Source organism: Trichechus manatus, unplaced genomic scaffold, assembly GCF_000243295.1.
Source record: "Trichechus manatus latirostris isolate Lorelei unplaced genomic scaffold, TriManLat1.0 scaffold00030, whole genome shotgun sequence".
Classification (NCBI taxonomy): Eukaryota; Metazoa; Chordata; class Mammalia; order Sirenia; family Trichechidae; genus Trichechus; species Trichechus manatus.
The window spans coordinates 12,854,319-12,870,273 of record NW_004443966.1 but is presented as its reverse complement, the minus strand read 5'-3'; the positions used below and the strand labels follow the sequence as shown (position 1 = coordinate 12,870,273).

The 15,955-nt window shown below is 35.5% G+C and overlaps 1 protein-coding gene across 1 annotated transcript in view; it reads right to left on the bottom strand.

Annotated features, from left to right (window-relative positions):
• Positions 1–15,955, bottom strand: part of IQCH (IQ motif containing H) — a 240,915-nt gene that overhangs the window by 141,120 nt on the left and 83,840 nt on the right. The window contains exons 6-7 of the mRNA XM_023729750.1: positions 10,498–10,626; positions 5,941–5,956 (exon numbers count right to left, since the gene is read on the bottom strand). Coding sequence (XP_023585518.1) covers positions 5,941–5,956; positions 10,498–10,626 — 145 coding nt within the window. The remainder of the gene's footprint in view (positions 1–5,940; positions 5,957–10,497; positions 10,627–15,955) is intronic.

Genomic DNA, 15,955 nt, shown 5'->3' with positions numbered 1-15,955 from the left:
CCGAATCAACTCAACAGCACCTAACAACAACATGTTAAGCAGGTGCCTACTTCCCCCAATATTCTTTCTTAAAGTCAAGTTTATTGAGGTATCATTTACATATAGTAAAATTCACCCTTTTTAATGTATGGTTCTGTGAGTTTTGACAAATGTATACACTCATGTAACCATCACCATAATCAAGATATAGAACAGCTCCATCATCCAAAAAACTCCTTTGTGCTCCTCTCTAGTCAACTGCTCCATCCCCAGGCAGATCTGTTTTCTGCCCCCATTGTTTTGCTTTTTTTGAGAATGTCCTATAAATTGAATCACAACAGTTTATAGCCTCTTGAGTTTGGCCTCTTTCACTTAGAACAATGCATTTGAAGGACATCCATGTTGTTGTCATGTATTAGTAGTTTGTTCCTTTTTAGAGCAGAGTAGTAGACTATTGTGTGAATGTACTGCAATGTATTTATCCACTCATCAGTTGAGGGAAGCTTGGGTGGATTCCAGCTTTTGGTTATTATGAATAAAGCCACTATAAACATTTACATACAGGTATTTAGGTGAACATAAGTTTTCATTTCTCTTGGATAAATACCTAGCAGAGGGATTGTTGGGTCATAAAGTAAGTTCATGTTTAATTTTATAAATAGCTGCCAAACTGTTTTCCAAAGTGGTTGTACTTTTGCATTCCCACTAGCAATGTATAAGAGTTCTAGTTGTTCCATGTTTCTCACCAGTGTTTGGTTTGTCTGCTTTTTAATTTGAGCTATTTTAATAGGTGTGTAGTGGCATCTCATTGTGGCTTTAATTTGCACTTCCCTGCTGACTAATGATGTTATGCGTACTTTCATGTATCTATTTACCATCCATATATATTTTCTGGTAGAGTGTTCAAATATCTAATCCATTTTGCTTGTTTTCTTATTACTGGGTTTTGAGACTTCTTTATATGTTCAGGATAAAAGTTATTTCTTAGATATTTTTTTGAAAATATTAACTCCCAATCTGTGGCGTGTCTTTTCATTTTCTTAAGAATGTCTTTAAAAGAGAAATTTTTAATTTTGATGAAGTCCAATATATTAATTTTTTTGCTTTTATAGATTATGCTTTCATTGTTGTATCCAAAAAGTCTTTGACTAACCCAAGGACACTAAAGATTTTTCCCCTTCATTTTCTTCTAAAAGTTTTATAATTTTAGGTTTTGCAGTTAGTTCTGTGATCCACTTTGAGTTGATTTTTTTATATGGTGCAAGGTGGTGCTGTGTGCAACCAAGTTGATTTTCAACTCATAGCAATCCTATGTGACAGAGTAGAACTGTCCCATAGGGTTTTCTTGGCTGTAATCTAAGGAAACAGATTGCCAGGTCTTTCCCCCACAGAGCTGCTAGGTGGGACTGAACTGTCAACTTTTAGGTTAGCAGCTGAGTGCTTAACCATTGGTGGAACCATGGCTCCTTATGGTGCAAAGTATAGGTCAAGACTTATTTATTTTTGAATATAAATGTCCAGTTGTTCCAGTACTATTTGTTGAAAAGATTATCCATTCTCCATATAACTGTCTTTGTTCCCTTGTTAAAAACTATCTGGCCATGTATGTGTAGGTCTATTTCTGTACTCTCTATTCTGTTCCATTGTTTTCTGTGTTTATACTTTTGCCAATACCACATTGTCCTGATTAGTGTACTTTTATAGTAACTCAGGCAATGTGAGTCTTCCTATGTGTCTTTTTTCTTTATCTTCAAGCTTTTCTCTTTATCTTTGATTTTCAGCAGTTTGAATATGATATTTTTAGGGGTGTGTGTGTGTCTCTGTGTGTGTGTGTGTGTGTGTGTGTGTGTGTGTGTTGTATTTGTCCTGTTTAGCATTCTGTGAGCTTCCTGGACCTGTGGTTAGATGTCTTTCGTAATTTTTGGAACATTCTTGGCCATTTTCTCTTCAAATGTTTCTTCTTCCTCATTCTCCCTATTCTCCTTCTGGAATTCTAATTACACATTTGTTAGAATATTTGATATTGTTTCACAGTTCTTAGTTGGTCTGGGTCCCCTTCCCCTCCTCCTTTTTTTCTCTTTCTATTTCAACTGGGTAATTTCCTTTGACCTATCTTCAAGTTCATTAGTTCCTTCCTTGGTGGTGTCTATTTGACTGATGAGCCCATTAAAGGAATTCTTTGTATGTGTTACCATGTCTTTTATTCTAGCCTTTCCATATGATTTTTTTCTTAAACTTTCCAACTTTCTGCTGAAATTAGCCATCTGTTGATGCATGTTGTCTCTTTTTTCACTCAGCCTTTAGCATGTTAATCATAGTTATTTAAATTCCCTGTTTGATAGTTCCAACTTTGGGTCATCTCCGAGTCTAGTTTTGTTGATTATTTTGTCTCTTGACAGTGAGTTGCTTGTGTGTGTGTGTCTCATACAGAAGATTTACATAATATCCAAAGTCTCAAAAAATAATACCCAAAATGTCAAGGTTTTGATTAAAAATCAGTTGTCATAACAAGGGCAAGGGAGATGTCAAACTGAATGAAATAAGACAATCAGTAGATGCCAACACCGAGAAGACAGCTATGTTAGAATTTTATGAAAAAGATTTTAAAACGGCCATTAAAAAAATGATTTCATGAGAAATTATAAACACACATGAAGCAAATGAAAAAAATTCAGTCTCAGCAAAGAAAAATAAAGTCTCTAAAAAAAAATACAACATATAGAAAATAATCAAATGGAAATTTAAATCTGGAAAGTACAATAACTGAATTACAAAACTCAGTGGATGAGCTCAGAGGGAAGTGGAGGAGACAGAGGAAAGAATCAAAGAAATGGAAGATAGAAAAATAGAAATACTTAATTTGAACAACAGAAAGAAATAGACTGGAGAAAAATGAACAGAGCTTTAGGGAGCTGTGGAACTATAATACAAGATCTAATATTTGTGTCACTAGAATCCTGGAAAGAAAAGAAAAAGAGGGCAAAGTTGAAAAAACACTCAAAGAAATAATGACCGAAAACTCCCTAAATTTGGCAAAAGGCATAAACCTACAGATTCAAGAAGATGAGTGAACTCCAAACAGGATAAACCCAAAGAAATCCACACCAAGACATATCATAGTCAAATACCTTTAAAAAAGTCAAATTTCTAAAAATTAATGACAGAAAAAATCTTGAAAGCAGCAAGAGAGAAACAATGTGTTACCTATAAGGGAAAAGGAATTTGAATGACAGCAGATGTCTCATCAGAAACCATGGAAGTCAAAAGGAAGTACCACAATATTTTTCAAATGCTGAAAGGAAAGAACTGTCACCCAGAATCCTATATCTAGCAAAAGTATCTTTCAAAATGAAAGAGAAATCAAGACATTCTCAGATGAACGGAAATTAAGAAATTTTCACCAGTATATCTACCATTAAAAAAAAAAATGGCTAAAGAAAGTTCTCAAAACAGAAAGGAAATAATAAAAGAAAGAACCTTGCGATATCAGGAAAGAAGAGAGAAGACAGTAAGCAAAAATATGGGTAAAAACAATAGACTTTTGTTTCCTCTTGAGTTTCCTAACTTGTATTTGATTACTAAAACAAAAATTATAACACTTTTGCATGTGATTTTAAATGTATGCAGAGGAAATACTTAAGACAATTATAAAAAAGGGAATGTAAACAGACATTAAGGGAGGTAAGGTTTTTATACTTCAAATAAACTATAAAATAACAACACCAGTAGGCTGTGATAAATTACATGTATATTATGTAATATCTAGAGCAATCATTAAAAAACTATACAAACACACAAAAAAACACAATTGTTGTTGTTAGTTAGTTGTGATCAAGTTGATTCTGACTAATGCTGACCCCATGTGTGCAGAACAGAACTGCTCCATAGGATTTTCAAGGTTGTGACTTTTAGGAAGCAGATTGCCCAGGCCTGTCTTTTGAGGTGCATCTGGGTGGCTTTGAACCACTGACCTTTTGGTTAGTAGTCAAGCACTTAACCATTTGTGCCACCCTGGGACTAAACACATATGCACACACACAATAGATAAATCAAAATGGAATTATGAAAAATGCTCAAGTAACCTACAGGAATGTAGGGAAAATCTCAGAAAAATGGAAAACAGAAATTAAACAAAAAATAAAATGGTAGACTTTATCTTAACATATCAATAATTACATTATCTGTAAATGGTCTAAATATAACAATTACGAGACAAAGATTGGCAGAGTAGTTAAAAAATGTGGCTGACTATACTGTCTACAAGAAACTCATTCAAATATAATGACATAGACCTATTGAAAGTAAAAGAATGGAAAGATATATCTTGCAAACATTAATCAAAGGAAAGCAAAGATAGCTATATTCATATTAAAAGAAGTAGACTTCAGAGCAAAGAAAATTGCCAGAGACAGAGGGGGACATTATATAATGATAAAAGATTCAATCCACCGAGAAGGCACAGCAATCCTAAATCTGGATGCAACAAACAACAGAGCTGTAAAATATGTGAAGCAAAACTGATAGAACTGAAAGAAAAAATAGACAAATACACAATCATAGCTGAAAACTTCAACATCCCTGTCTCAACAATTGCTAAAACAACTAGGCAGAAAACCAGCAAGGCTATAAAGCCATAATACGATCAACCAATGGGGACCTAATCAACATCTGCAGAACACTCTACCCAACAACAGCAGGACACATATTCAAGAGTTCACTGAATACAGACTAAGGTAGACCATATACTAGGCCATGAAACAAACCTTAACAAATTACAAAGAACTGAAATAATACAGATTGTGTTCTCTGAACACAATGGAATCAAACTAGAAATCAGTAACAGAAGTATAAGAGGAAAACCAACACTTTAAAACTAAATAATATACTTCTAAATAATCTAAAGGGCTATCTCAAGGGAAATAAAAAACACTGAACTGAATGAAAATATATCAAAATTTGTAGAGCAAAGTTAAAGCAGTGCTGAAAGGGAAATTATAGCACTAAATGACTGGATCAGAAAAGAAGAGTCTCAAATCAAGAATCTAAGCTCCCACCTCAAAAACCTAAAAAAAGAATTCCACAATTAACCCAAAGTGAGGAGAAAGGAGGAAATAATAAAGAGCAGAAATCAATGAAATTGAAACAGAAAAATATTACAGAGAAAAATCAATGAAACAAAAAGCTGTCTTTTTGAAAAGATTTTAAAAAAAAAGGCAAACCTTAGCAAGGCTGACAAAGAGAGAACAGACAAATTACTAATATCAGCAATGAAATAGAAAATGCATCTTCTAGATATCAAAGGAATAGCAAGGGAATACTGCAAATAACTCTACACATATAAATTTGACAACTTAAATAAAATGGACCAATTATTTGGAGGGGGAAGAAAACTACCACAACTCACCCAATGTGAAATAGATATTTGAATAGTCCTGTAACTATTAAGGAAGTTTCGTCATAATTTTAAAAACTCTCAAAAGCGAAATCTCTAGAACAAGATTGTTCACTGGTGAATTCTACAAAATGTTTAAAGAATAATTACGTAGTAGCAGAGCAGGGAACAGTCTCCAATTCATGTTATGAAGCTAGTATTACCCTGACATGAAAACCAGACAAAGACAGTACAAAAAAGAAAACTATAGACCAGTATCTCTCATGAGTATAGATGCAAAAATTCTTATGAAAATAGTAGGAAATAGAATTCAGCAACATGTGAAAAATTATACACCATGACCAAGAGAGGTTTATTCTAGGGATGCAAGAATATTTCAGTATTTAAAAATCAATCAACATAATTCACCATATTAACAGGCTAAAGAGGAAAAATCATATGCTTATGTCACCTGATGCAGAAAAAGCATTTAACATAATTCAGCATTCATTCATGATAAAAACTCTCAGAAAAATAGGAATGGAGGGAAACTTCCTCAACTTTAAAGAAGTCTACAGCTAATATTATACATAATGGTAAAAGATGCTTTCTCCCTAAGATCAGGAACAAGGAGAGAATGAATCTCTCACCACTCTCATCCAAACAGCGTTGGAAGTTCTAGTCAGTATAATAAAACAAGTAAAGGCATTAGATTGCAAAGGAAGGAATACAACTGTCCTTATTTGCAGATGACACGATTGTTTACATAGAAAATCCCAAGAAATCCACAAAAACTTCCTAGAACTAATAAGTGAGTTCAGCAAGGTCACATGATACAAGATAAACATACAAAGATCAACTGTATTTCTATATACCAGTAATGAAAACATGGGCACCAAAATCAAGAGAACAGTATCATTTACGATTACTCAAAAAAAAAGAAAAGTGAAGTAATTAGACACAAATCTAACAAAATATATGCATGATTTTTATGCTGAAAATTATACAATGCTGACAAAAGAAACAAAAAAAATCTAAATAAGAAATATACTGTGTTCATAGGTTGTACGACTCAATATAGTAAAGATGTCAAATCTTCCCAAATTAATATACAACTTTAACCCAATTGCTATAAAAAATCTCAGCAAAGTATTTTGTAGATACAGACAAAACTATTCTAAAATTTATATGGGAAGACAAAGGAATTAGAATAGTTAAAACAATTTTGAAAAAGAAGAATATAGTTGAAGGAATCAGCCTACCCAGTTTCAAGACCTGTTATATAGGTAATCAAGACTGTGTGGTATTGACGGAGGGATAGACAGAACAACGGAACAAAACAGAAGATGCTAAAATACACCCACACTTAATTTTTAACAAAGGTGCCAAAGTAATTCAGTGGACCCTTTTCAACAAGACCAATTGGGCATCAACAGGCAAAGAAAAATGAACCTCAGTCTAAGTCTTAACACCTGATACAAAAATTAACTCAAAATGTAAAACATAAAACTATGAAATTTTTAGAAAAAAGCATAAAAGAATATCTTTGGGATCTAGAACTAGGCAAAGAGTTTTTAGACTTGACACCAAAAGTGTGATCCATAATAGAAAAAAACTTGATAAACTGTACTTCAGCAAAATTAAAAACTTGCTCTGTGAAAGACCCTATAAAGGATCAAAAGACAAACTACAGACGGGGAGAAAATATTTGCAAATCACACATCCAACAAAGGACTAGTACCTACAGCACAGAACGAACTCTCAAAATTGAGCGGTAAAAAATAAACAACCCAATCAGAAAATGTCCAAAGAGGATATACAGATGGCAAATAAGCACAGGAAAAACACGTTCAGCATCGTTAGCCATTAGGGAAACGCAAATCAAAACTGCCATTAGATATCACTACACACCTATCAGAATGGTTAAAATAGGAAAAAAAAAAAAATAGTAACAACATGAAATGCTGGTGAGGATGCAGAGAAACTGGATCACTTAAAATTGTGGATGGGAACATAAAATGGTACAGCCACTCTGGAATACAGTTCAGAAGTTTCTTAAAAAAAAAACTTCTAACAACCACATGACGAAGCAATTTCATTCCTGAGCATCCACCCCTCCCAGAGAAATGAAAAATGTTCACGCAAAAACCTGTACAGGAATGCTTACAGCAGCTTTATTCATAATAGCTAAAAACTGGAAACAACCCAGGTGTCCTTCAATGGGTGAATGGTTAAACAACTGTGGTACAATAATACTGTGAAATGCTACTCAGCAAAAAAAAGGGAACTATTGATACCACAACCTGAATGAACCTCCAGAGAATTATGCTGAGTGAAAAAAGCCAATCTGAAAAGCTTACGTACTATGTGATTTCATTTAAATAACATTCTTGAAATGACACAATTATAGAAATAGAGAACAGATTAGTGATTGCCAGCAGTTAAGAAGGGTGTGCAGTAGGAGGGAGGTGGGTGTGGTTATAAAAGTACAGTATAACATAAGGAATCCTTGCGGTGATGGAAATGTTTTGTATCTTGGCTGTATCAATATCCTGCTTGTGATCTTGTTTTGTAAGATGTTATCATTGGGGAAAAGTAAGTAAAAGATCCATGGGATCTCTCTGTATTACTTCTTACAACTGCATGTGAAACTACAATTATCACAAAATAAAATGTTTAATTAAAAGAAAGACACCATTAAGAGAGTGAAATGCCAAGCCATGGCACTGGAAAAAAATGATTTGCAAAATATATATAACTGATGAAAGATCAGTACTCAGAATATATAAATAATTTCTATAAATCACTCAGAAAAAGACAACCTCATCTAAAAAAAAAGGGTTAAAATCTCAAATCACTTTACAAAAGAGTATACTCAAATGATCAATATATGTATCAAAAACCTGCTCAACTTTGTTGTTACACAATAGATGGTCCCGGATAAATGGGAGAAAAATGTAGAACGAACCTCAAATTCCTAAAAAAGGCCAGACTTATTGAATCAATAGAGACTACAGGATCCCCTAAGACTATCGCCCTGAGACAGCCTTTAAATTTAGAACTGAATCCACTCCCGGAGGTTACCTTTCAGTCAAATAATAGATTGGCTCATAAAATAAACAATATCACTAGTGAGTACTGTGCTTCTTTTAAATAATCATCTATATGAGACCAAACGGGCAATATTTACCCTAAAGCAAAGATGAGAAGGTAAGGGAGGGCAAGGAAGCTAGAGTAATAGAAACAGAACAACCAGAATGGAAATAATGAGAATGCCGACACATTGTTAAAAAATGTAACCAATGACACTGAACAATATGTATAGAAATTGTTCATTGGGAACCTAATTTGCTGTGTATAAACTTTCACCAAAAATACAATTAAAAAAAAAAAAAGAAGATAAGGGGGCAGGGAAACTAGAGTATTGGAAATAGAACAACCAGAATGCAATTAAAGAGAATGTTGTCGCACTGTGAAAAATGTAAACAATGTCACTGAAAAATTTATGTAGAAATTGTCAAATGAGAACCTAGTTTTCCGTGTAAACTTTCACTGAAAGCACAATAAAATATATTTTTTTAAATAAGCAAAATAAAATTCACATCTAATCTAATTACCCCCCACCAAAAAAAAAAAAGTTCACGGTTGGTAGGGCAGCTCTGCCAGATTCAACATAGAGTTCCATCTCTGACCCCAAGGTGACTTCCTCAGCTCTCCTTGTCATACCTGTATCCCATCTAGCTGGAAGATGGAGGCCATTCTCCTTTCCTCTTGAGAGAGAGCACAACCTAGAAGCTTTCCTCTCTACTTCTGCTTACATTGTCATTGTCCAGAACCTGGTCACATGGTACACCTAGCCATAAGGAAGCCTGGGAAATGTTGTTAGCTGAACTGCTGTATGCCCACTGAAATTCTTACTACTATGGAAGTAGGGAAGAATGAACACTGAGGACAACTGATAGTCTCTGCTCCAGCCTACATCATACGATCCTCTCCAGCCTCATCTCCTCCCTCTCTCTCTCCCTTCTTTATGGCCCTCCAACCACACTGGCCTTCTTGCTCATTCCTGCCTTAGTCCTCAGGGCCTTTGTCCCTGTGCTGTCCTATATCTGGGATTCTGTTCCCTAAATGGATTGACACAGTGGCTGCAACAATGGGCTTAAACATAGCAACGATTGTGAGGATGGTGCAGAACCCAGCAGTGTTTCCTTCTGTTGTACATAGGGTGGCTATGAGTTGGAACTGACTCGATGGCATCTAATAACAATTCCCTACGTCTTTACATGACTGGCTCTTTCTCATCATTTGGATCTCAGATCAAGAATTATACCTCTTCTGAGAGACATTCCCTGATCTTTGCCCCAAAAGCAAAGTAACCCCCCTCCTTATCACTCTCTAATGCATGTTGTTTTATTTCTAGCACTTATGACTAGCTTACTTTGCCATTTATTTACCTACTTATTATCTATGTTTTACACTAGAATGTAAATACCAAAACAACATAAATGTTGTCTGCCTTGTTTTCTGTTGGATCCTCAGCACCTAAATGGCGCCTTGGATAAAGCAAATTTGACAAACATTGGATGGATGGAGGATTTAATTTAGCCAAAACCCTTCATAACCGGGAAAGCTGAGGCTCAAAGAAGGTAAATGGCTTGCTCAAGGTTCTGCAACTAGTTAGTAGAACTAGTTAGTAGATTCCCATGTCGAAGCTTTTCTGTAACATACCCCATTTCCTCCAGCTGCCTCTTTGAGGTCTTCTAGCTCACCCCTCAGTGATCATTCCTCTGAACTCTGATAGCATGAGATTTTTAACATTCACTTGGTTTTTATGCTATGCCACTTTGCATTGTCTTTTGTTAGCAATATAATCTGTCACTATTATATCTGCCTTATTTCCCCAGCGAAACTGTAAGCCCTCTGAAAATACCAACCTTCTAACTACACACAGAGTACAGTCCCTCAGTAAGCGTTTTACAAAGATGGCTAATGTTACTTTATTCAGTAAAGTGAAACTCAGTATCATTATAACTTGTGTCTTGTCCTATTACTGAGGATAAAAGTCGGATACTAGAAGGCTTGATTTTCTGGAGAGGTAACTTCTGTGCATCCCCAACTAAACAAAGAGTCAAGAGTATCTGTCTTACCTGCAGCTGGAATCTTGCGTGCTTCATCAAAGCTATGCAGAGGAGCTGCTCTGGGTGTAATGGGTGGATTCTGAAAGGTAATCCTTGCTGTTGGTGGAATCAGTCCTCGCTCCATCATACTTAAAATCCCTAAAAAGGAAAGTTAACAGAATATAAGTTCAACTCCAACCATTTCCACAAAGTCTAAACTCTATAAATTTCATGAGTATAACCTACTCTATTCTTCATCTTATTTGTGAGGCTACATCTTGTGCCTTTATTCCCTTGCATGAAAAAATAGCAACAGTGCATGTTCATTTAAGTCTAATATTCTAGCCCAAGGAAAAAATAGCATTCCCAATAGCAGTAATATGAAATAAAATTGCACTAACATTACTCCATTTTAAGGTAGAAATATAATTTCAAAGCAAACTAAAACTTCTTTATACTCATGACATTTTCAATTATTGGTAATACTGTTACTCTTTTTAAAATTCAGAGAAATCAGGTACCCATTCTTAATACCTAAGAAGATTCTTTGTTCTGAAAGAAATAAAATCCATGTACTTGAAACCATGTCCCTGTAGTTATAATCAGTCATGTTTTATAAAAGAAGGAGTTATTTTTGGATATTTTTCATATGACCCACAGATGTGACTGCCCAGATAGATTATTCTAATGGAAATGGGCAACATGGTTAGTACTAATGCAACTAATAATTTCTAGAATTCATACTGTGTCAGCATGGCTGGTGTCAAGACTTTTTAAGGACAAAAGACAGTGTTAAATAAATAAATGAAGAATTGAACAAAGCCTGTTGTCAGGGGCAAAACTTTCATTAAGGTAGATCTACTGTACTGAGCCCTGGTGGTGTAGTGGTTAAGAGCTTGGCTGCTAATCAAAAGGTCAGCAGTTCAAATCTACCAGCTGCTCCTTGGAAACCTTATGGGGCAATTCTACTCTGTCCTATAGGGTCACTGTGAGTCGGGATCAACTTGATGGCAATGGTTTTTTTAAAATTGTATTGAAGCCAGAAACCCAGAAATTCATTGGGTACTTGAAATAAACCTGTGGTAGGGCTTCAGCTTCTTTTTGCTACTGTATGTTATAGGAAGAAAAGTGAAGAGCTCTGGGCCTCAAGAAATTCTAGAATACAAACTGTGTATACCAAGCTGGACTAAGTTGAAGAAGCTGGCATGCATTCTAAGAGGGCCCAGTATTATTTCCATTCGCCTTATGACTTCTATTACTATATTATGTTACTATTAAGGATGTTAAAATTTACTGCTACAGGAATTCAGAAGAATGATCACTAAGGGTCTGGAGAGCTGAAGTAGACTTCACTTGTAAAATAAAGAGATCTTCAGTTTACTTACTGCAGAACCATTTTGGGGAGAGAATTTCTTATTAAAAGTAAAAATTTGGGGGCCCCATTACAGACCTGTCTAAACCACTGACATCAGGGCGTAGGAATCTGTATTACTGAAGCTTTCCAGGAGATACACATGTGCCCTGAAGTTTGAGAATCCCTGGAATTGGGGCCCACTAGCAATCTACATTTTAAATAAGCACTTCAGGTCAATCTTTTGTACTCTGAAAACTTAAGAACTACTACTGATCCAGAGCACAGCTCTCCAAGTCCTGTTTGAAATTAGTATTTTAGGTTTTAATTTTTATAGCCCTAGATTTAACTACCTTAAACTATTAAAACTAGTTCTTTGCCTTCACAAATATTTTCCACCTATAAATATCAAATCCCCTTTCAAGAACTATTTCTGCTTTGCAGATGTGAGAAGAATTCCTCATAATTCAGTGTATTTTCATTTCTAGAGTCAGTTTCATTCTTTGAGAATTCCAAAAAACACAAGCATGATATATATATATGGGTATTTTTTTTTTCCTCCTTGGAAACCCTATGGGGCAGTTCTACTTTGTCCTACAGGGTTGCTAGTTGCTATAAGTCCAGAATCAACTCTATGGCAACGGGTATTTTTTATACACAACAAAACATGCATCACTTCAATAATTTCCACATGTACAATTCAGTGACATTGGTTACATTCTTCAAAATACACCACCTGTCTTGACAACCTTTTTAAAACTATTTCACCATCATTCGCACAAACTCTTGCCCCATTAAGCTTCTCATCTATCCTTCTGAGTTATTATCAATTTGATCACATAGTTTTTTTAAAGAGTATAATGCCTAATGCAGACAATCTTTTCTAATTAGACTAAACTATTATTTGATTCAAAGATGACTTCAGAGGATAGTTTCAGTTCAAGGTTTAAAGATTTCCTCAGGGTAGTAGTTTTGAGGTCGGGGGGAGGTGTCATCCAGCCTTAATGGCTCCAGAAAGTCTGGGTTCCATGAGAATTTGAGATTCTGTTCTGCATTTGCCTCTTTTTGATCAGGATTCTTCTACAGAATCCTTGTTCTCAATGTTCAGTATTGGTAGCTAGGCATCACCCAGTTCTGGTCTCATGGCAAAGGAAGCAGTTGTTCATGGAGGCAATTAGACACATATTTCATTTCCTCCACCAATTCCTGACCCTCCTTCTTCCTCTGGTGCTCCCAGACCAATTGTACTTTGGATGACTGCTGACAACTTTTAAGAACCCAGGCACTTCACAACAAACTAGGAGGTAGAAGAGAAGCACCACAATCAATATCAGGCCAGCAATTCACTTAACTTTAGACACACATAGATGTGTGGGCATTGACCATTGTAAGGAAAAAGTTAAGACTTTGAAATAAGAGGTTACTGGGTATCTTTTCATTGGAATGCTAACATCTCTGAGGATTATCTGATTCTTTAGGGCTATGCACTTTTGTCTTTCGTTAGTCTACAACTCTGTAGACTAGACATTAAGATTAATTTGTCAAAATCTGATAGCAATGCAAATAATTCTTGTCTATGTTCATGCAATTAAATTCTGTCCTATTGAGGGACAACCCTTCCTCTACCCCCACTCCAAAGCCAGTTTTGCATCCATCTGCAAATTTATTTCAATATTCTTGATTTCTAAATGTGTCTGTTTTTTGTATTCTCCTTTGAACTGATTGTAATATCTTGTTATAATTGGCTGAGAAACAAGAGAGAGTACGCTTAGTCTTTTGTTTATCCATTTGTCTATTTTTAGTTCAAATCAATTAGCAATTTCATGAGCACAAGGAAAAAGGACAGTTCTTTGATATCAGGACTGGTTAAGTTTTTGTGTTTCTGTGTTTATTTTTGATCTGTGGCTGAAATTATAGAATTGAGGCTATAAGCTCTCTGTGTATCTTTATGTCTAAAACCCACTGGCGTCGAGTCGATTCCAACTCATAGTGACCCTATATGACAGAGTAGAACTGCCCCATAGGGTTTCCAAGGAACACCTGGTGGATTCGAACTGCTGACATTTTGGTTAGCAGCCATAGCTCCTAACCACTATGCCACCAGGGTTTCTATCTTTATGTCCAGGTATTTGTAATTCAGAAAGACCTTTACCTCTCGTTGTGAGTGTGTAGTGTTTTCCTTCTCTAGGAGCCCTGGTGGTGCAATGGTTAAGCAATGGCCTGCTAACCAAAAGACTGTAAGTTCAAACCCACCCAGAGGCTCCATGAAAGAAAGACCTGGCAATTTGCCTCCAAAAAGATTACAGCCATGAAAACCCTATGGGGCAGTTCTACTAGTCACATGTTGTCGCTATGAGTCGGAAATCAACTCAATAGCACCAAACAGCAACAACAGATAGTACTGGTAAATTAGATTGCAAACTCTCTTAAATTAAAGAAGCGATGTTCAATTGGCTTATAGAGAAAAATAAGTGCTTATATAAACTGAATATTCTTTTAAATTCCCAGGAAATAAAGAAATAGGACTTGTAATACTTTAAATGTCTCCCCACTCCCCATGCTCCCCAGTTCAGAAATTCTCATTGAGTCTCCTTATTTTTCATGGCAATAGTTATTTGCAAAGTTTCAATATAAATCAATTCTCCTTTCACTAGGATATAACTGGAAAAATTATTCATGCAACCAAGGTCTTGCCTGGAATTTCATATTTGAGAATGACTATTATTTAATCAGGTATGACAAATCACTTTTAAAGAACTAAGGTTGACTTTATGGAGTCAATACTTACAAATCCCTCCCAGGTAAACTGGCATGATAAATGGCTTACAGCATTCCCATCTTTACAGGTGGTAAGGAAGGTCACTTCCTGACAGGCCCAAGAACCTTAGGATATTTGGAGGACCTCTGCAAGAGAGGAATTTATCTAAATGTACAGTTCCTGCAGTTGAAATCTGGTGAACAGAGTTTCTTGGGCTTGATTTCCTAGTCTCAGTATAGAAAATAATAAAGGCTTTTAAAAGTTTGAATTGAGATTCCTTATGACGGCCTATACGGTAAATTAACATTCTAGCTGCACCTATGTAAATAATCAGACGAAACCTAATGAGACCAGCCTTATTTTGCGATTAAGAATAACTTTTTTTTTTTTTTTTGAGATCACTGTGGTCAAAAAGGGGAAACATTGTTAAAAAAAAATTTTTTTTTAAGACTTTGGAATAAGCAAAAGAGATTACTGGATACCTTCCTCAATGGAATGCTGAAGCCTCCAAGTATTATCTGAACCTAGCCTTTGACTAGGCTATTTTATAGCTCTGTAGAGATTAAGGTTAATTTGGGGGAGTGGGGAGAGAGAACAATGCAAGTAAATTCTGTCTGGTGAAGGAGTAACTCTCTTCCCCATGACAAAGCCAACTCTGCATTCATTTGTAAATTTATTTCAATATTTCTGATCTATAAATGTGTCTATTCTTTGGAGTCTCCTTTGAACCAGTTGTGAGATTTTACCCTGCTCCCTCATTTAATTGCTGAGTTAAATAAAATCTTTGACATGTGTTCATTTTATTTATATTTGTGAGAGTCATGATTTTACTCATTTTTGAAAATTATTCTTTAAGACCATTGTCTCATTAAATTCTCATAACACTTTTATGAGGTTGGCATTATTTTCCTGTTGAATAGATTAGAAAACAGAAGCTCATTTAATTGGTCATTCATTCAGCTAATATTTATTAAGTGCCTATTATGTGTCAGGAACCATTATGGGGGCTGGAGATGCAGTAGTGAACCAAAGAGACTTCATGGAGCTTCTAGCAGTGGAAAAGACATTAAATAAATATACAATGACAAATTGTGATAATCTACGAAGAAAAAGAACACGCACCCAAGGAAGTGATTTTTACAGGAAGAGATAAAAACACTTGTGAAGGCCTAACATGCTTGGCCTGATAAGAAACAGAGAGAAGGCCCATGTGGCTGGAGCCCAGAGTCAAGGGGAGAGTGGTGTGAGAGGAGACTGGAGACCAGGTGGGGGCCAGGTCAGGCACACCTTCTTTATGGTGGTAGAGTTTATCCTAGGATCAGAGAACAGCTTGCCTGAGACCACACAGAGCCTAAATTTAAAATGTGGTCTGTGTGCTG